The sequence below is a fragment of the Portunus trituberculatus genome, chromosome 6 (assembly GCF_017591435.1).
Source record: "Portunus trituberculatus isolate SZX2019 chromosome 6, ASM1759143v1, whole genome shotgun sequence".
NCBI lineage: Eukaryota > Metazoa > Arthropoda > Malacostraca > Decapoda > Portunidae > Portunus > Portunus trituberculatus.
Genome location: NC_059260.1, coordinates 9,700,613 through 9,723,035, shown reverse-complemented (window position 1 = coordinate 9,723,035; position 22,423 = coordinate 9,700,613). Strand labels below are relative to the sequence as shown.

General features: G+C 39.8%; 1 protein-coding gene across 1 annotated transcript in view; it reads left to right on the top strand.

Annotated features, from left to right (window-relative positions):
• The window catches only part of LOC123518598 (putative transcription factor SPT20 homolog-like 2), a 298,506-nt gene that overhangs the window by 97,056 nt on the left and 179,027 nt on the right, over positions 1-22,423 (top strand). The window contains 2 exon segments of the mRNA XM_045279496.1: positions 2,812-2,996; positions 13,197-13,221. Of these exon segments, the coding sequence (XP_045135431.1) occupies positions 2,812-2,996; positions 13,197-13,221 (210 nt within the window).

Below are 22,423 nucleotides of genomic sequence, written 5' to 3'. Positions count from 1 at the left end.
ATTGTTATTATTATTATTATTATTATTATTATTATTATTATTATTATTAGTAGTAGTAGTAGTAGTAGTAGTATTACTATTATCATTGTTATTGTCATTATATTATTATTTTTGTGGAAGGTGATGAAGAAATATGAGGGCTGGGAGGTGAATATTTTATTTCTAATTTCTAACTACTTTTGCCCATAAGGCTTCCTTAGGAGAATGTGGCTTGCAGGCCTAATTGTGTGAATTTAAGTACTACCAGATACAAGTTAAGAAGAGCTGAGTTTGTGTTGTCTTGTGTTGCTGATTGGCTCATTGTTATCTTCCTCTTAGGTCACGTAATCAACTTTATGATTGGAGAGTGTTGTTTACCAAATTTCCTGTCGTAGTTGTAATAAGTATTGTGGTGAGTTAAGCAGAGGCCTGACAACACGATTGCCTGAACACAAAGCCAATGTGTGCAACACAGGATGAGTAGTGCATTTGTAAACCACATAGATGGGAGCGGAAGTGGGAGTGTATCATGGGAAATGTGTACAGCGAGAGTGGGAGTGTATCATGGGAAGGGAAACCTTCGCTTTTACCTGGGGCTTTACAAGTTGTGAAATGCAAAATGTATCTACTGTTTTAAGTTTTCATCACACTGGCTGAGCATTCCTGATGGTACATCCTCCAAATTGTAACAATTACAATTTCCTCTTGTATTTTATAAATGACTTACAGCAATACTGTTTCGTTTAGTGTCTACAGAATGATAGATTTAGGTATTCATGTGAGTGAGTGACAGAGACTGGTGAGTGAAGGAGATAAAGGAAGTCTGGGCATTTTGAATTGGAGCCTCAGCCAGGCATGCAACCATTGAAACACAGGTTCACAAAGTGCTGAAAGTTACTTCAATTCACCACAGACACACCACATCACCTAGAGGGTTCGGGTTTGTTAAAGATTGAAGAGTAAGGATTGATAAGTGTGATGCTTTTGTTGGTCAAGGCAAAATTAAGAAATTGTTGATGGAAAATTACATTTTTGCTGAATTAGCAAAATTAACCCTGTTTTGAGAGACTTCCACAAAAATGTCCCCATCATATTGTGGTTGAATGGACAGCACTGTAATAGATACAGTGGAGACTCGACACTCGAACTTAATTAGTTTCAAATGGATGTTCGAGTATTAAAAAGTTTGGCTATTGATACCTATAAATCAAGTAATTCATTCTCATCCTACCAAAACCTCAGGTTTATAAAAATTTCAATGTACCATTTTTCATCATTTTGATTTGTACATACCATAAATGAAGGCTGGAGATGGACAACTTAGAAGAGGAGGGGAGAGGGGTGGGGAGGAGGACGGAGGTCGCCGGAAGACGAGTCACCATCCATGAAAACACCTGCTTAACTTTTCTCCAGGTGTGATTCATGTGAACCCACTAGAGGAGGGCTGTGAGTCACTTACACTTATACTCTTACTAGATTCCTTATTTTCATCACTAATAAGCCTCTTTGGTGCCATCATAAGTTTCTAAATGGAAAACTACCAGCAGAACGCAGAAGAATGTTGTTTTTCTCAAGACTGCGGCAGGACTAGGGATGTGCACCAGCATTTGGTATACCGGTATTACTGGTATACTGGTAATGTGGTGTCAGAACGGGACAGTGATAGTTGCGAGAAGGGAGAGGACAGAGCTTTGTATATGACCAATTGTGCAGCCATTTTATTACCAGATATTTTCACCACTAATAAGCCTTTGGTGTTAATGTAAGTTTATGAATGAAAAACTACAGACAGAATGCACAAGAATGTTATTCTGATGACCACGGCAGCACAACTGGCGGAGGGAGTAGAGGGAGAGGCCAGAGAGTTTTTGTTTACAACCATGTGTGTGGGCGTTCGACTATCATGTGACTATCATGTATTTTTTTAGTATTACAGTAAAAGTCCTGAAATCCGGAAGTCATGGTTCAGGCATTCCGGATTCTAGGATTTTCCGGATTGTAAGATAGTAAGGCTGAAAGTAAGATTAAAATCTTGAGGGTACTATGTAAACCCCACTAAACTAACCCCAACTTGCTATAGCTCTTTGTAGTACTGTCATAACATCTTGCAGGGATTGCTACTACCACCAGTCTACTGTGTACTTCCTCACCACACCACACAAGATTTACGTAGGCTTTTTTTTTTTCTTGAAGAATTGCCAGACTATGGGGGGAGTGGCATGGGCCTTTCCAGCCATTATGGCAGGCCATATGTGATGATTGCTCTCTTCCTACTTGTCAGCTTGTATTTGTGTAGGTGATTTCACTGTTTTACGTAGGCTATTCCACCATCCACATATACTGAGAAGTTTGAGTGATTGTACTGTACTGTACCCCACATAATATGTATACAGTCCACAATACTTATGGTTAGGGTTGTATGTTTTCTCTTTTTCACTGTCTTTGTCTGGAGGCCAAGAGGGTTTGCTGAAGCCATGATAACAGTAGTTTGGCACACACATGGTTGACTTTGTGATGGTGACAGACGAGACGTGATCCCACGTGGCAGAACACAATGGTGGACGGCGGTTGGCAGGATGTTGAATCGCTGCATTCGGTTTCGGTGATGACATGTTCGGTTTCGGCTATTATTATTATATATTTATTGCTATTATTTCTTACTTTTTACATATTTAACTCAGCCTTTCAAATTTTCTGGATTATAAGGATTTCCGGATTATAAGGTTCCAGATTTAAGGACTTTTACTGTAAATTGAACTTTTAGGTTGAGTATTGAAAATTTTGACTATTTAGATGTTCAAATATTGAGTCTCCTCTGTATTTTGATTTCAGGTGGCTGGGCAGGCAGCCTACTCCACTTTCATGCCTGGCAGTCGTGACAAAAAAGATGTGGAGCTTCTCAAACAAGCTTCAGCGCAGCAACCAGCTCAGCAACAGATTCAAGGACAGCAACAGACTCAACAACAGCAGCAACAGCAACAGCAACAGCAACAGCAGCAGCAGCAACAACAACAACAGCAGCAACAGCAGCAGCAGCAGCAACAACAACAGCAGCAACAACAGCAGCAGCAGCAGCAGCAACAACAGCAACAGCAACAACAGCAACAGCAACAACAGCAGCAGCAGCAACAACAACAACAACAACAGCAGCAGCAGCAGCAGCAACAGCAACAGCAACAGCAACAGCAACAACCACCCCAACAGAGTGTTCAGCAGGTGAGAATAACAAAATTGTTGCTTATGAGGAACCAAGAGGCAGGTGCAGTGTTCATCTTGCAGATACAAGGTTGCAGGTTTTTCTTGGTTGATGTCAGTTTTTAGTGAGAGTGATAACAATCCATTACCTGAATTATGCTAGGTCTGTTCTTCAATTTGCCAAACACACCTTTAGTAATAAAAAATGTCAAAATCTTTTGAAATGCAACTCCCCTCGAGACTTCTGGTATCTCGCCAAAAAATATTTCCACTAACTTTATTCTTTCATCTTTCCCTCCTTTATTTCATTCTGATGGCACCACTGCCATTGCTTCTATCTCCAAAGATGAACTCTTCTCTCAAACCTTTGTTATTAACACTACCTTGGGTGATTCTGCATTTGTCTCTCCCTCTTCTCCCTCTGACTATTTCATGCCTTTCATTAAAATTCTTTTCCATACCATGGCTGGCCTAAACTTTGGAAGGCTTAAAGACTTGATGTTTCACCTATTGTTCTTAAAAACTATGGCATCATGCTTGCACTTTCCCTGATCAAACTCAACTCTGTCTTTCGACTTCCATCTTTCCCTCATGCTAGGAGTTTGCATACACTTAGCTTGTCCTTTAAAAGGGTGACTGTCCTAATCCTTCAAACTACCACCCTATAACTTCGATATCTTTTTTTTCTAAATTTTTCAAATCTATCCTCATCTGGAATATTTTTGAACACTTGTCACTTCATATTCTTCTTTTACATTGCCAGTATGGCTTCCATCAAAGCTACTATAGTGGTGATATGGCTTTCTGTAGTGAGTCTAGGTCATCTTTTTAGAGATTTTGGTGAAACTTATATTGTTGCCTGAGAGATATCAAAAGCTTTTGATATAGTCTACACAAAGCTTTTATCTCCAAACTACCCTCCTATGTCTGCAGCTTCATCCTAAGTTTCCTCTCTGTCTGTTCTGTTGTTTCTCCTAAATATATTAATAGTGGTATTCCTCAAAGTTCAATCCTGTCACCCAATCTTTTCCTATGGGTAGTTTTCAGAATTAATCCACCAGATGTCACTTCTGCTACATGTTCCCTACTGACCAGAACTAAAATATTGTATTAAATCTCGGGTGTATACAGATGCATAGAACATTGATTATTATGATACTGTTGACTTTTTGTATCTACTTTTAATTCAAATATCCTTTACAGATAATTTTGGGAGAAATTGATCAAAACAGATATTTTTTTTGTGATCATCTTATAGTACTGCTATCAATATCTTTAATACAGCATATTACAAGTCTAAGATCAATCAATTTGAACAATGAAAAAGGTAAAAACCTTGACTGCACTTTATAGTATGACTCAGCATACATTGTGATATGTAGATATAGTTATTTTTGTGAGGATTTTAACATCCCTTTCACACTGCAAGCTCAAGTTGAGATCAGGATCAAGACGTGACAAAGCAATCGAGCACAAAAGAAGCATATCACAGGACTACTTTAGAATGAGGAGAGAGGAATATGTGAAGCTTTCCTCCTCCTCATGCCATAGTGGCAAGGACATTACAACTGGTTGTCTAACAATGTGTTTGTTAAGTTAAACAGGCCCAGCCCAGGTTTTTTTTTTTTTTTTTTTTTTTTATGCAAGAGGGAGACTAGCCAAAGCCAACAAAGGATTTAAAAAAAGAGGCTCTCTTGAACTGCAAGTTTCCTAAGAGATTAGTCAAGAATTAGCCAAAAGACAGGGATAAATGTCTTGAAACTTCCCTTTTAAAAGAAATCAATTTGTAGGAAGATGGAAAAGCAGAAGCAGGCAGGGAGTTTCAGAGTTTATCAGAGAAATGTATAAGTGATTGAGAACACTGGTTAACTCTTGTATTAGAGAGTTGGACAGAATAAGAGTGAGAGGAAGAAGAAAGCCTTGTGGAATGAGACTGCAGAAGGATGGGAGGCATGCAGTTGGCAATGTCAGTAGAGCAGTTAGCATGAAAATAACGATAAATGATAGATGCAACATTTCTGCGATGAGAATGAGGCTAAAGATGGTCAGTCACAGGAGGGGAGTTGATGAGATGAAAAGCTTTCCATTCCATCCTATCTAAGAAAAGTGTGTGAGTGGAACCAATAAACAAAGAGTGCTCTATACAAGGATGGAGAAGGCCCTTGTGCAGATTTAGCAGTTGGAGGGTTGAGAAAAACTGGTGGAGATGCCGCAGAATGCCTAACATCATAGAAGCAAGAGATAAGATGCAAAGTTTCCAGTTAAGATTATAAGTAAAGGACAGACCGAGAATATTCAGTGTGGAAGAGGGAAACACTTGATTGTCATTGAAGAAAAGGGGATAGTTGTCTGGAAGGTTGTGTTAAGTTGATAGGTGGAGGAATTGAGTTTTTGAGGCATTAAACTACTGTAAGTAGTTTAATGCCTCAAAGATCTTACAAAGATCAGAGGTTAAGCGTTTCATGGCGTGCCTATGTGATCTATTGACTTCCTGAAGGGTTGGTTGTCTGTGAAAGGATGTGGAAAGATGTAGGGTGGTATCATCAGTATAGGAGTGGATAGGGCAAGTAGTTTGGTTAAGAAGATCATTAATGAATAATATAAAGAGTGAGTGATAGGACAGAATCCTGAGGAACACCACTAATAATAGATTTAGAAGAACAGTGGCTGTCTACTATGGCTGCAATGGAATGGTTGGAAAGGAAACTTGAGATAAAGTTGCTTAGAGAAGGATAGAAATCATAGGAGGGCAGATTTGAAATCAAAGCTTTGTGCTGGACTCTATCAAAAGCTTTTTTGATATGTCTAACACAACAGGAAATGTTTCACCAAATTCTCTAAAAAAGGATGACCAAGACTCAGTAAGGAAAGCCAGAAGATCACCAGTACAGCGACAGTGATGGAAGCCATACTGGCGATCAGATAGAAGATTGTGAAGTGACAGATGTTTAAGAATCTTGCTATTGAGGATAGATTAAAAAACTTTAGATAATCATGAGATTAAGCTGTCCGCTGCGGCACTATTTTTCAAAACATGTACCGCCAATGTGGCAGGTTTGAGCAATTTTTTTTATTGCGGAAATGGAATCCTTGTGGTCCAAAACCAAAGAAAAATGGGTTCTAAGTACCTGTTGTATATGTAAAGTTTTGCGCTATAAGCCAGAACGTGTCTGGGCCAGGCATTTTCTACCCCCACTGTGGTGAGCGGTAAATACCAGCTGATGATGTTGCCATATTGGTCACCATTTATGTTTTACTTTGTCTACTGCATGTATATAATGTTTTTGTACCTCATATTGTCAAGGCATGTTCGTAATGATTATATGCGAATGCTTAAGTAATAAAAAACAATAAGATAAATGACCACATGACAGTAATCTCTCTCTCTCTCTCTCTCTCTCTCTCTCTCTCTCTCTCTCTCTCTCTCTCTCTCTCTCTCTCTCTCTCTCTCTCTCTCTCTCTCTCTCTCTCTCTCTCTCTCTCTCTCTCTCTCTCTCTCTCTCTCTCTCTCTCTCTCTCTCTCTCTCTCTCTCTCTCTCTCTCTCTCTCTCTCTCTCTCTCTCTCTCTCTCTCTCTCTCTCTCTCTCTCTCTCTCTCTCTCTCTCTCTCTCTCTCTCTCTCTCTCTCTCTCTCTCTCTGAGCACTAGTATGAGCACTAGCGTATATAGTGAGGTTGATAAGTGATGTGTTATCACAGATGAGTGACATGAGTGCTGTGAAACAGATGAGTGAAATGAGTCTTGTGTGTTGTGGAACAAAGGAGTATTGTGTTGTGAATTACAGTAAATGACTGACATGAGATAAGCCTCGTCCAAGGTCATGGACATAAACAAAACATGGGCAGTCTTCAGGGATGACTCTGTCAAAATTTGAGAGCTTGGTAATGCATTGGGAATATTCTGCAATATTTTTATTTGCCGACGCATAACTTACGTCGTCCACAGTCTTCGGAATTTTTTTACCGACGACACCGTGTCATCATCCGCAGTGGACGGCTTAAAGCAATGGGATGATAGTTTGAGGGATTAGAATGGTCACCATTTTTAGGAACAGGCTGAATGTAAGCAAACTTCCAGCAAGAAGGAAAGGTAGAAGTTGATACACAAAGTTGAAAGAGTTTGGCCAGGCAAGGTGCAAGCACAGAAGCACAGCTTTTGAGAACAAGAGGAGGGACCCCATTAGGACCATAAGCCTTCCAAAGGTTTAGGCCAGAGAGGGCAAGGAAAACATCATTGTGAAGAACTTTGATAGAAAGCATGAAATAGTCAGAGGGAGGAGGAGATGGAGGGACAAGCCCAGAATCATCCAAGGTGGAGTTTTTAGCAAAGGTTTGAGAGAAGAGTTCAGTCTTAGAGACAAAAGAGATGGCAGTGGTGCCATCAGGATGAAATAAAGGAGGGAAAGATAAAGAAGTAAAGTTATTGGAGATGTTTTTGGCTAGATGCCAGAAATCATGAGGGGAGTTAGAGTTTGAAAGATTTTGACATTTTTTATTTATGAAAAAGTGTTTGGCAAGTTGAAGAACAGACTTGGCATGAATCCAGGCAGAAATATATAGTGCATGAGATTCAGGAGATGGAAAGCTCAATTACCTTCAGTGAGCAATATCTCTTATCATGTATAGAAAAAGAACAGGCTGTGTTAAACCAAGGTTTAGAAGGTTTAGGTTGAGAAAAAGAAGGAGGAATGTATGCCTCCATATCAGACACAATCACCTCTGTTATGTGTTCAGCACACAAAGATAGATCTCTGACACAGAAACAGTAATCATTCCAGGGGAAATCAACATAATACGTCCTCAGGTCCCCCCCTTTTTGTAAAGGCAAAACACTAGAGGCATCTCCACTTTGGGGGATCCTGAGGAGGGATTGTGGCAGCAGAAAGTGTGCACAAATTTAAGGAAAAATTTGATAAATATAGATATAGAGACAGGTCACTGTGAGCCCCGCTCGAACCCTGTAATATACAACTAGGTAAATACAGCTAGCTAAATACACTAAAAGTTAAAATGAGATCTCAATTAGGGGCAGAAGAAATTTTGTCAAGGTGTGGAAAGCTGGCTGGCAAGACAGAATAAAAAATGATTTAGGTAAGGAAAGATATGAATCAGGAAAAAAAGGGATAAAGAAATGAGGCTTAGAAAAAAAATGAGAGAAAGACAGAGAATGAGAAGAAGAAATTCCTGAGAGAAGAATATGACATCCGAAGCACAAGATCGCATAGTAAAAAGCTGAGAAAGGGAAGATGTCTGAGAGATATTAAAAAATATAGTTTCCTGCAGAGATGTATTGAGATGTGGAACAGTTTAGATGAAGAAGTAGTGTCTGCAACGAGTGTGCACACTTTTAAAGTAAGATTAGATAAGTGTAGATATGGAGACGGGGCCACACGAGCATAAAGCCCAGGCCCTGTAAAACTACAACTAGGTACAACTAGGTAAATACATGTACATGTACGTCCCTTTATCTAGACGCAAAGCATGGCATCAATTCCTAGTTCCGAAAAACTCTGGATGCTGGGAAAAAAGTGTTAGAACTGGCCATGGTAAACATATTGGATCAATGGATAAAGGACTATATAAGGTATAGAGGAAAGAAGAACCATCTGTACTGGATTTGGTATTCAGAAAAGAGGAGAGTCTTGTCCAGTCATCAAATACCATAGTCCAGTGGGAAAAAGTGATCATGTGGTTTAGAAATTAAATTACAGGATCACAAAATTTTGAAACATAATGAATGATATAAACAAAAAGATGGAATCATGCCAAGACAAATTCTGAAGGGTTAAGAAATGACTTTGGTAGTATTGATTGGGAGGAAAATGTGCAAGGTAGAACAGTCTAAGAGAAGTATGAAATATTCCCAGACAAGTATAGTAATAGGATAAAGTGATATGTTCCCAAATGCAGAATAAAAGAGAGCAAACATACGTGGTATAATGATATACTGTTGATCGTCACTAACTCTGACTAAGAGGGGAAAGGTTGTTCCGACAAACGCCAATGTCCGACTTATACGAATTCCCCCTCCCTCTCCTTGCACACACACTAAAATAATAAAAACTCAGACTTGGTGCAGGATTTATTTATTTAATTTTGGGGTATTTAAAATTTTGGGATTACATTTGTCTCTCCAAAACCTGCAGACCCAAAATTACTGGATAGTGTAGTTTATTGTATGACATTTAAATACTCTTCCCACCAGGAAGCCATTTTTAAATGTCTCGATCAGTTGCGTCATAGCCTGACTCACACCCCACACAGTACATAGCCAGGCGTCAGAAATAACATCTTTACAGGCATAAATTGAGAAGGATTAAAATCAGAAACTTCAAGAAGAGAAGACAACAAGAAATAAACAAAGAATTGTATCATTGGTAGACAGCTGGACTTTGAATCCTTGCCTCCCCTCTCCCCTTCGTCACACGTGTTATCTCTCCCTCCAAGACCCTCCCTTCACCCTATGCCTTACTGCTATGCTTCTAAACCTTATCTCAATATCATATGACTGCTATTATCTTTTCAAACACTGTTTTTTCTAACTACCTTCATCATTACAACTATACACCACACAACTCTCACAATAACACTATTACAAAAGATTATGTTGAGATAGAGGTATAAAGGGGCTGCCGTGGTACAGTGGAACCATGTGTGCTATGGGGTCCGAGGGGTCTCCAAGCGCATGGGATCGAATCCTGTCCACGGTCCGAATGTAGGTTGGGCTTCCTCACTCAGGGCAATGGTTTCCTAGCGGGTGGGCTTTGAGATAGGAGGTACCTCAAAAAGTAGCCCATTTAGCCAATAAATTCTCATGAAAAGCCCACATAGTACAAAAAAAAAGAAAAGAAAAGAAAAGAAAAAAGCTGGACCAGACAAGCAATAAATGTGTCACTCTATCATTATCTCACTTCAACACACTAATGATGACTCAGTGAGTGTTCAGTTCAGTAGTGAAGCAGCAGATTGCCGTGACAGTATTGATGGTGCCTTCCCAACCCTCATGTACGAGTGAATGATATTATTTAGAGAAGTGGGGATCTGATGGGTTATCTTCTTATCATGCTCCAGAAAGTCACTATTGCATACATAATCATGTGTGATAATTTCATGTCAATCACATGAATACAAATAGCAAAAGAAGAATTAAATTATGAAAAATCTTTTGTAGCGAATATCTCGAAAAGCATTTTTCTTTCTTCTTCTTTACACTTGAAAAATTTTCACAAAATCGGTGTTAACTCTGAACAACATTTTGTTTGGTATCATTTAAATTGGTTTAGTAACTCAAGATAAGAACACGCTAATGTACAATTTTTTTATATATGACGAAAAATTTCATATAATTTACGAAGATATTTTTAAGATATGAATAGCCATTAGTAGGTGGCGCAGCGATCGCTCGGCTACCTGCATCCACCCGAACATTCAGCCCACATTGTGTATCATTGTTCATCCTTTGTGCATGTACAGGCAACCTCCGCTTAACAAAGGGGTTACGTTCCCAGAAAACCCTTCGTTAAGTGAAACTTCGTTAAGCGAACTGATTATAACAAGTTTAACCCCTGACTTGAACTTCCATTGAGTGTAAACAAAGCGAGAGTGCATCATAGTACAGTGAAAGGTTTAATAAAAGTAAAAATTATGAAGTTAAACATTTAGACAGTTTAATTTAAGTCATTATAATGCACAGGAATACCCTGCTTAACAAACAGGATAGGGGTTGTCAAAGCTACTCATAGAGTGGAAATTCGTTAAGTGGAAGTAATTTCCCCATAGGAAGTAATGGAAATTGGGGGGATGTGTTCTGGGCTGGTCACCAACATACCACATGGGTTGAAAAAAAAAAAATTTCTATTAGCTTTTTACAAACCTTGCCCCCAAGAAAGGATTGTTTTGTAATGCATAAAGTGAAATCTTACATGGAATACCAAAAAATAAAGCAGAGATGAGATCGGCCACAGACGAAGCGGAGACTCACGGCGACCATCCGTGAGTTGCTGTGAGTCTCTGCCTCGTCTGTGGGTGATCTCATCTCTGCTTTTTTTTTTGGTATTCCATGCAAGATTTCACTTTATGCATTACAAAACAATCCTTTCTTGGGACAAGGTTTGTAAAAAAGCTAATAGAAATGCAGTTTTGTGAACATAAATGCATATATAAGACAGTAACACCACCTCCAGAGGTGGTGTTCCCAGCAACCTGATAGCAGCCTTGCCACCGTCCCCCCAAGCATTCATGGAAGCCATTTCGCGGCAGGAGATTGCTTTGACGTTGTTAAAGAATCTTGGATCCAGCTCCAGAAGCGCTAGAGACAGAGGCGGGGAGCCAGCCAATCACAGCGAAGCTGCCGCATTCGGTCCCTCACCCGGCAAATTCAAACCCAGAAAATTTGCTAAAACGGATGTGGTTGTATGTTATGCGGACTTTTTAGTCTAACTTTATATAGTACGTTAAACCGGAAATTCGTTAGACGAACGTTCATTAAGCGGAGTATTACTGTACACTAATGTATGTATGTACGTAACTTTTTAATGTTGATGATCTTGATTTATGAAGGGAGGTAGAATGAAACGGGAAAGACACTAACCGACAACCTGTGAAATGTAAACAAAGGGCGCATCATTGTATCACATACAAAACTTATGTACAGTAAAACCTCAGCTCACGACCATAATTCGTTCCTAAATCCTGTTTGTCCCCCGATTTGTTCGTCCCCTGAATCAATTTTTCCCATAAGAATGTATTGAAATACCATTAATCTGTTCCAGACCAAAAAAAAATCATACTTTTGTCCATAAAACCCATTCAAAATAGACCTTTAATGTATGCATGACATGAACAAAATAATTATAGAAAGCCTAAATTGTTTTACTTACCTAAATGCTTTCAAAATTATAATAAAATGAATAAAAAAGAAAAGGTTATTTACTTGAGAGACTGGATGTTGATGGCATGATGGAATGGAGGAGAGGAGGATGGGGAGGAAGACAGACAAGATCCGAGAAGACAGTCATGAGAGAGGACTTTGATGTGCAGCGTGCCAGAGCTACACAACAGCTGTGTAGCGTCACAAGTCAGTGCCACTATGTGGGGCCCCGTTATAGTGAACATTGGCGTGGGAAACATGGAAAGATTGCCAGTCTTCGTCTCTGCCTTGGAAGACCCTTGCCTGCTGGGGATTGACTTCCTCACGCGTGTGAGAGCAAGTTTGGACTTCCAAGAAGGGAAGTTAAAGGTACGTGGCCAGGAAGTTCCTTTGATCCTCGGAGGTGATGCTCAGTGTGAGAGGAGCTGGCAGTAGGGCGGTGTTCCTTGCCAGGCGAGCAATGAAACAGCTGCGATGGATGTGCCACAATCTACAGTACCTGGACATGGCCAGGATGATGATGACAGCAACGCTGAGAGCCACCAGAGCAACGAGGATAACGCCGAGGAAGCTACAATAGAGCGCGCCGGTAACATCACCATGCACAGGGAAAACAGGAGAAAATCGTGGTGGCATGGAGATTATGTTATGTAATATTTTTCATATGTTCCTGTTTCTATTTTCTTTTGTGCTTATGTTTTGTTTTCTTGTTGTGTGATAGCCGGGTTGGCTATCACACAAACGGCTCGCCTGCCGGCAAGCCATTTAACTGCGTTCGTCCCCCGAAATATCGTTCGTCCCCTGGGTCGATATATTGACAAATTTTTTGGTCATCTCCCGAATTGTTCGTCCTTAGAGACGTTCGTCAAGCGAGGTTTTACTGTACCACATTTCCACAAGGCTTTCCATTTTATCCATTGCAGAGTCATGAGTTCAGGTGGTTCTTTTAGCTTGCAAGGAAGATACAGTCTCACCAGCCTTCTTAAGAGAGTCTGCTGACTTGAAAATAGTAGAGACAGTAGATGGAATCAAGATGGTGGCGAGCAATGCTATTAGTTTTCTCGCCTCTCTCGTGTCTGTGAATAATAACCAGCTTCACTTCGAGAGTAAGAGACTTCCTGGTCTTCTTAGCAACACAATGTTCAGCGAGGGAAGACGAGCTGTTGCTGACGCTGTTATTGTTTTGAACAGGGGGGAGTGAGTTGTGCACGTGTTGTCCATGAGAGCACTGATGTATTCAAAAGCCTGTCGGCTTGCGTGATACGGCAGTGTTTTCAAACTTGGAAAAAATTACCTGGATAAAACTTCATTAAAGCGAGTTTGATGTTTGTTAAACGAGCAGATGGTAGTAAAATTAAACCTTCGTTGAAGTGAAATTTTGTTGTGTGTACCTTCGTTAAGCGGGGGTTGCCTGTATGTGTGTGTGCTTCTCGGCGGTGTGTATTTTTTTCTAAGTTTTGTGAACTCAAGACCCCTTGATCATGGGTCCCAAAAGTAAAAGTTTGGTGAGAAACACAGAATAGCCTGTATTCTCATACTGATTACACTTAGAAATTCAATAAATGAGTGAGTACAAATGGTGTTCTGCCCACAAGCAACTCTTCCTCTTTGCAATGCATAAAACCAGAAGTCTCTAGATGTCATGGTTACCAAAATATCACAGGTTGAATGAGGTGGTATCATCAGTTTACGTGGCCTTGCGATAGAAAATGGGCCTCTTGTATCCTCTCTCTCTCTCTCTCTCTCTCTCTCTCTCTCTCTCTCTCTCTCTCTCTCTCTCTCTCTCTCTCTCTCTCTCTCTCTCTCTCTCTCTCTCCCTCCCCCGCCCCCTGTTGCCTGTTCTGATACCACTCCCATTCAAAAGTTGTCTCCCCATAACGTGGCGAGAGACCTGAGGTATAGAAGTAAGGCACACAGGAGAGGTGGCAGAATCAGACACAGTGAAATCACTGTCACTCCCACCATCCATTGTTGGTGACACAGTGACAGAGCATATGTTTACTCCTGATGGGTGTTGCCAGGTCACAAGCAAAGAAAATGGGAAGAAAATAGCCAAACTGTAGCCATAAACAGCTTAAACGTCTATCCACGTGCCCTGAGTCTTGCGTGAGGAACGTCCATCAACGTGTCCTGAGTTTTGCGGGTTAAGTTGTTATTTTGGGCAATACAGGGAGTCCTCGGGTTATAACGTAGATCCGTTCCTGACACGCATCGTAACCCGAATTTCGGTGTAAGTCGGAACATCGGGAAAAAAAAAAAATTCTTACCTTTATTCCTTTGGTTGGTTTGCACATTGGAAGGAGGCATTGCAAGGGAGGGAGAGACAGGCTTATTGTGTAGAGGAAGCTACAGAAGGTGCTGGAGATACTGGGGCTGGTGAATCAAGAGAGGCAGAACCTTACGCTTGGGAGCCATAACCAAGAGAGAGAGAGAGAGACAGTGCAAACAACCAAAATGGCATATGTTCAGAGACTTGAGATGCTGTCTTCCTTGCCCTACAACCACAACAAAGCATATTCTTCCGCCGCGCGCCCGAAACTAGTTCGTGTTTGTTTACGTCGCTTACGATGCTAAACCACGTAAGACGGAATGACGCCTAATATTATTTTTTGTTTTTATGGGTGCGTTCATAACCAGGAAACGTCATAAGTCGAGACCGTCGTAACCCGAGGACTCCCTATATAGTACATTTATATCATGCATACAGTAAACATGGTATTTATCTTATATTAAATCTATATTTGGTTGATACTGAAGGTATGTTAATTTTTTTGGGAGGATAAATTCGTTATTACATGAATGAATTAATTCTATTTTCATTAATTTCTATGGGAAAAATTGATTTGATATACAATTTTTTTGATATACAACGATCATCACAGAACGAATTAAATTCATATGTCGAGGTATCATTGTGCATCTAACATGCAATTTTTAGTTGAAATTAGATTTTTGGTAATGTCAATAGAAAGTGAAATACAAGAAAGTGTAAAAAAAAAAAATAAATAAAATAAACTTGACAGGCAGTTCAACTCAGACTTTAGTCACTGGGTTGGTCAGAGTCCGACTTATCATGAAATCTGAGTTATTGGGGTCTCAGTTGTTGAGGTTCAACAGTATGTGCAAGAGCTAAAAAGTGTAAGGATGCAGCTTGGAAAAATTTAGAAATCAGTGAAATGAAGTAAACAGAAAGAAGTGTGAAATGAAGTAAATAGGAAGAAGTATAAAGAGGCATGGAATGAATATATTAGAATAAGAAGGAAGGAAGAGAAAAATTTTAAGAGGGATATAGTGAAGGGATGTAAGGAGAAACCCAAGCTTTTTTACAAGTATGTAAATGGAAAAATGACAGAGAGACCATTACTAAACTAATTAAGGAAAATAGGATATATGAAGCAACAGAAGAAATGAGTGAACTCATGAATGAGATCTTTAAATCAGTAATTAATGAAGAGGGAGAGTTCTTAGAGCCAAGCAACCAAGAGACACAAGAAGGATTAAGAAATGTGGTGCAAAAAACAGAAAATTACAGAATTAATAGAAAAGTAGATGAAAGAAAGGCAATGGGGCCAGATTTAGGGTCAGGATGAACACTGAGAGAATGTATAAGAATAATTGGTGGAACCAATTTGGGATGTTATCAACAGCTCTGTAATGGAAGGGAAGGTACCAAGGGAGTAAAAAAGAGCAAATATAGTCCTGATATACAAAGAAGGACTGAACCCTTAAATCATAGACCAGTGTCACTAACTAGTGTTGTGGGAAAGACCTGTGAAATTGTTTTTGAAGTAATATGGGTAATGAAATAATAAATAACTCACAATTTGGTTTCAGAAAAGGAGAATCATGTACAGTGAATTTACTATGCTTTTATACAAGAGAAATAGATAAAGTGCAAGGGAGAGATGGATTAGTTGACACCCTATTTAGATATCAAGAAGGCTTTTGACAGACTATCACATTGAGGATTCCTGTGGAAAACAGAACACTTGGGAGGAATAAAGGAAAATATCTGAAATTGGTAGACAGACTTCTTAACAGATAGGGAAATGAGGACAATGATAAGAGACACCCCATCAAGCTGGAGCACAGTTACGAGAGGTGTACCACAGGGGTCGGTAATGGTACCAATTATGTCCCAAGTATATATTAATGATATACAAGAGGGTTTGAGTAGCTATATAGATTTGTTTGCAAACAATGCAAAACTTTTGAGAGTAATAAGGAACATCATTAACACTATGGAATTCCAGAAAGATACACTTAACCCTCGGCTATTGCGCCTAATTGGGGCTGAAATAGCCGCGCCATAGTTGAAAATGCGATAGCCAAATTGATCTTGGCGGGAGGCGGTTTTGGCCAATGAGTGCTCAGATATCCTATGATGTCATGGCTGGGCGCGTGATAGCAGGCATCTGAGGTCGTGATAATGAAATTTTAGCAACTTTTCATGGGTGCGTGGTAGCAATAAAACGCGATAGCTGAAGTCGCGTTAGCCGAAGGTTGACTGTACTGACAAGATCTAGGAATGGAGCCAAAAGTGGAAAAAGGAATTTAATACCAGGAAATGCCATGGAATGGAAACAGGTAAAAGTGATAGAAGGCCCACATGGGGAATATAAAATGGGAAAAGAGATTATAATGAAAACAAGTAAAGAGAAAGACCTGGGAGTGAATAAATAAGACACTCCAACTCAAAGACACATAAATGAATTACTATTTGCTTCAGAAACCTCTCTATGAGAAAGGTCCAGTGACCCAGAAGCCCACACACACAACCCAGACTACCAGCTGGGGGGGAAGACTGTAATTGAAGTCAGTGAAAAAAAAGACTTGGGAGTGACTGTACAGAGTAATCTGTCTCCAGAAAAGCACATTAATTGAATATTTGGAAAAACGTACAGCATGCTCCAAAGTATAGGATGGGCATTTAATTACCTGGACGGGAACATGATAAGGAAGATATTGACCACCCTGATTAGGCCACAGTTGGAATATGCATCAGTAATTTGGTCACCATACATGAAGAAACATGTCAAGAAACTGGAAAGAGTGCAGAGGTTAGCAACAAGAATGATACCAGACTTTAAGGAGGTACCATATGAGGAGAGGTTAAATAGGCTGGAATTAAGCATGTTGGAAGAAAGAAGAGTCAGAGGGGATATGATAGCAATGTTCAAAATAGTACATGGAGTGGACATATTGGATAGGGAGAACCTGATCACGATGGCATCCAGTAATTACCTAAGAGGACGCCCAAAGAAAATACTGAAGGACTCCTGCACGAGCGACATCAAGAAGTATAGCTTCCCGTATCGGAGCATTGATGCATGGAACAAACTTAGCGTGGATGTGGTGTGTGCGGCGAGTGTCAGTCAAATGAAGGAAAAATTGGACAAGTGTGGACAAAGAGACAGGACATAGAGAGCTATGGCTTGAGCCCTGTAATCACAAATAGGTAAATACACACACACACACACACACACACACACAAGTCATAAAAGGATGTAGATGAATTGGTGGAGAAGTCATGGAGGCTAGCCCAGCAGGAAACAACAAGGAAGATTTGGTTGAGAAGAGATCTCGGTGAAAAGGAAAGAGAAATGTTAAATGAGTTGAGAAAGGAGGCTTTGAAAAAAAATGAAGAGAGGACAGAAGAGGAGAAGAAAGAGTTTTTCTGGAGAATCTTGGATATGAGACTGAGGAAGTGGTTCATAACCCAGAAAAGTACAGTAAGAAAGGACTAAAGAAACTTACGTATGAGCGGAATGTAATGTATTCCAACATAAATGGAGTGATATCGGGATTTTAGAACTCAACGATTACTTGAGGGACAAGAACCCAGATATTGTGGGTCTTACTGAAACAAAACTGAGAGAGGGAGAAGACCTGATGATGGTTGGAGAAGGAAATATAATGTTTGGAAAAGAAATAGAGTAGGTAAGATGGGAGGAGGAGTGATGTTGCTGGTTAAAAAGATATAAAGGTGGATCAAGTGAAAGAAGGTATGGGAAAGGCAGAAGTGCTAAAGATCAGAGCAGAAACTAATGAAGGAAAAAGAGGCACTACATAGTGGTGTACGTACCACCTAAGACAAATGCATGGTCAGTACAGGAATATGAAGAAATGATAAGTGATACAGGAACATGTCTGGAAGAAATGTTGGGTGGCTGTGAACGAACTATAATGATGGGAGATTTTAATTGTAAAGAGGTGTGTTGGGAGGACTGGTCAATGGAAGGATCAGAGACAACATGGGAAATACACTATTGACACTGGCAATGGAAAATGTGTTAACTCAGTGGGTCAAAGAAGATACTAGGTTTGGAGGAGAGGGAGCATCGTCAAGACTGGACTTGGTCTTTAGTACAGAGCCAATGGTCATTGAGGAGATGAGGGTGGAGTGCCCTTTAGCAAAGAGTGATCATGCAGTTTTGGAGTTCAAGGTGATAGATGAAGAGAAATCTAGAAGAAATGAAGAATATAAAGTGGGAAGATGGAATTATGCCAAGACAGATTTTGGAAACCTAAAGAAATTCTTTCAAGAGACAAATTGATGAAATTCAAGAGTGCTAAGGAGCAAATGAAAAGTGGAAGGAATTTATAAAAATATACAAAGAAGGTGAGAAAAATTTGTACCAATAAGACAACATAGAGAAGTTGGAAAGCAGGACTGGTTTAACGATAGATGTGAAAAGGCTAGAACAAGAAAAGAGGATGCATGGAAGAGGTGGAGAAGGAAAAGACGGATTAAGCAGTGGGAAAGTTACAAAAGAGCAAGAAATGAATATGTGTTGATTAGAAGAGAAGAAAGAAAGAAACAAGAAAAGGATATAATTGATAAATGTAAAGACCAACCAAGGCTTTTTACAGACATGTGAACAACAACATCAAAAATAGAGAAAGTATTGAAAGTTTAGAAGTAAATGGAGTATGCAGTGAAGATCCCAGGAAATGGCAGAGGCTATGAATGGATGCTTTGGAAGGTATTCACAAAGGAGACTGCTTTTGACAAACCACTGGTAATGGAACAGAAAGGGATTATGAAGGAGTTTCAAGTAACTGTGGAGGAGATCAAGAATATGATGGGGAGTTTAGAAGTGAGAAAAGCTGTGGGACCTGATGGGGTATCAGGATGGATTTTAAGAGAATGCAGGAGCAACTGGCAGAAAAAGTTTGTGAAGTAATTGATGCCTCATTAAGGGAAGGTGTAGTGCCCCAAGACTGGAAAAGAGCTAACATTGTCCCAATCTATAAATCAGGTAACAAGAGAGACCCATTGAACTATAGACCAGTGTCACTTACAAGTGTGGTAGCTAAGATGTGTGAGAGGGTGGTGAAGAATAGATGGACAGACTTCTTGGAGAAAATGACATACTTTGTGAGTGTCAATTTGGTTTTAGAAAAGGGCGTTCATGCACGACAAACCTGATATGTTACTATTCGAGGGTGATAGATGTAATACAGGAAAGAGATGGTTGGGCTGATGGAATATATCTGGATTTAAAAAGGCCTTTGATAAGGTACCACACGGAGACTGATCTGGAAACTTGAAATGGTAGGAGGAGTGCATGGCAGTTTACTAAAATGGATGGAAGACTTTTGGTAGGAAGAGAAATGAGAACAATAATTAAGGACAGACCATCAGAATGGGGCTTGGTGGAGAGTGGAGTTCCACAGGGATCAGTGTTGGCACCAGTAATGTTCGCGGTCTACATAAATGACATGGTGGATGGGGTGTCCAGTTATGTGAGCCTATTTGCAGACGATGCAAAATTGTTAAGAAAAGTGAGATGTGACAAAGATTGCGAACTACTCCAGGAAGACTTGGACAGAATATGGAAATGGAGCTGTACATGGCAAATGGAGTTCAACACGACAAAATGCAAGAAAATAGAGTTTGGCAAGAGTGAAAGAAGAATCAGGAGTATGTACAAGATAGGAAATGAAGACATAAAACCAGTCATGAAGAAAAGACCTTGGGGTGACAATTACCAATGACCTATCGCCAGAGAGACATATAAACAAAATAATTGGAGAAGTATTGAACTTATTGAGGAACATAAGAGTGGCGTTCAGATATTTAGATGAAGAAATGATGAAGAAAATAATTACTGCAATGATAAGACCGAGGCTTGAATATGCAACAATACAGTGGGCTCGAACTTAAAGAAACACATAAGGAAACTAGAGAAAGTACAGAGGGCTGCAACAAAATGGTGCCTGACTTAAGAGATTTGACTTATGAAGACAGACTGAAAAGAATGCAACTTCCGACCCTGGAAAACAGAAGAGAAAGGGAGACCTGATAGCAATATACAGAGTGATGATTGGCATGGAAAAATGGATAGGGAAGATCTGTGTATGTGGAATGAAAGAATGTCGAGAGGGCATGGGAAAAACTAAAATGGCCACTTATAGGAGAGATGTGAAAAATATAGCTTCCTCATAGAAGGGTGGAAGCATGGAATAGTTTAGACGTGGAAGTGGTCAACGCAAGGAATATTCATGATTTTAAGAAAAGCTGGACATTAATAGATATGGAGACGGGACAACACGAGCATAGCTCTTTTCCGTATGTTACAATTAGGTAAATTAGGTAAATACACACACACACACATAACACAGAAAAGTACACAAGAAAGGACTAAAGAAACTTACATGAGTGGAATGTAATGTATTCCAACATAAATGGAGTGATATCGGGATTTAGAACTCAACGATTACTTGAGGGACAAGAACCCAGATATTGTGGGTCTTACTGAAACAAAACTGAGAGAGGAGAAGACCTGATGATGGTTGGAGAAGGAAATATAATGTTTGGAAAAGAAATAGAGTAGGTAAGATGGGAGGAGGAGTGATGTTGCTGGTTAAAAAGATATAAAGGTGGATCAAGTGAAAGAAGGTATGGGAAAGGCAGAAGTGCTAAAGATCAGAGCAGAAACTAATGAAAGAAAAAGAGGCACTACATAGTGGTGTACGTACCACCTAAGACAAATGCATGGTCAGTACAGGAATATGAAGAAATGATAGTGATACAGGAACATGTCTGGAAGAAATGTTGGGTGGCTGTGAACGAACTATAATGATGGGAGATTTTAATTGTAAAGAGGTGTGTTGGGAGGACTGGTCAATGGAAGGATCAGAGACAACATGGGAAATACACTATTGACACTGGCAATGGAAAATGTGTTAACTCAGTGGGTCAAAGAAGATACTAGGTTTGGAGGAGAGGGAGCATCGTCAAGACTGGACTTGGTCTTTAGTACAGAGCCAATGGTCATTGAGGAGATGAGGGTGGAGTGCCCTTTAGCAAAGAGTGATCATGCAGTTTTGGAGTTCAAGGTGATAGATGAAGAGAAATCTAGAAGAAATGAAGAATATAAAGTGGGAAGATGGAATTATGCCAAGACAGATTTTGGAAACCTAAAGAAATTCTTTCAAGAGACAAATTGGATGAAATTCAAGAGTGCTAAGGAGCAAATGAAAAGTGGAAGGAATTTATAAAAATATACAAACAAGGTGAGAAAAATTTGTACCAATAAGACAACATAGAGAAGTTGGAAAGCAGGACTGGTTTAACGATAGATGTGAAAAGGCTAGAACAAGAAAAGAGGATGCATGGAAGAGGTGGAGAAGGAAAAGACGGATTAAGCAGTGGGAAAGTTACAAAAGAGCAAGAAATGAATATGTGTTGATTAGAAGAGAAGAAAGAAAGAAACAAGAAAAGGATATAATTGATAAATGTAAAGACCAACCAAGGCTTTTTACAGACATGTGAACAACAACATCAAAAATAGAGAAAGTATTGAAAGTTTAGAAGTAAATGGAGTATGCAGTGAGGATCCCAGGAAATGGCAGAGGCTATGAATGGATGCTGGAAGGTATTCACAAAGGAGACTGCTTTTGACAAACCACTGGTAATGGAACAGAAAGGGATTATGAAGGAGTTTCAAGTAACTGTGGAGGAGATCAAGAATATGATGGGGAGTTTAGAAGTGAGAAAAGCTGTGGGACCTGATGGGGTATCAGGATGGATTTTAAGAGAATGCAGGAGCAACTGGCAGAAAAAGTTTGTGAAGTAATTGATGCCTCATTAAGGGAAGGTGTAGTGCCCCAAGACTGGAAAAGAGCTAACATTGTCCCAATCTATAAATCAGGTAACAAGAGAGACCCATTGAACTATAGACCAGTGTCACTTACAAGTGTGGTAGCTAAGATGTGTGAGAGGGTGGTGAAGAATAGATGGACAGACTTCTTGGAGAAAAATGACATACTTTGTGAGTGTCAATTTGGTTTTAGAAAAGGGCGTTCATGCACGACAAACCTGATATGTTACTATTCGAGGGTGATAGATGTAATACAGGAAAGAGATGGTTGGG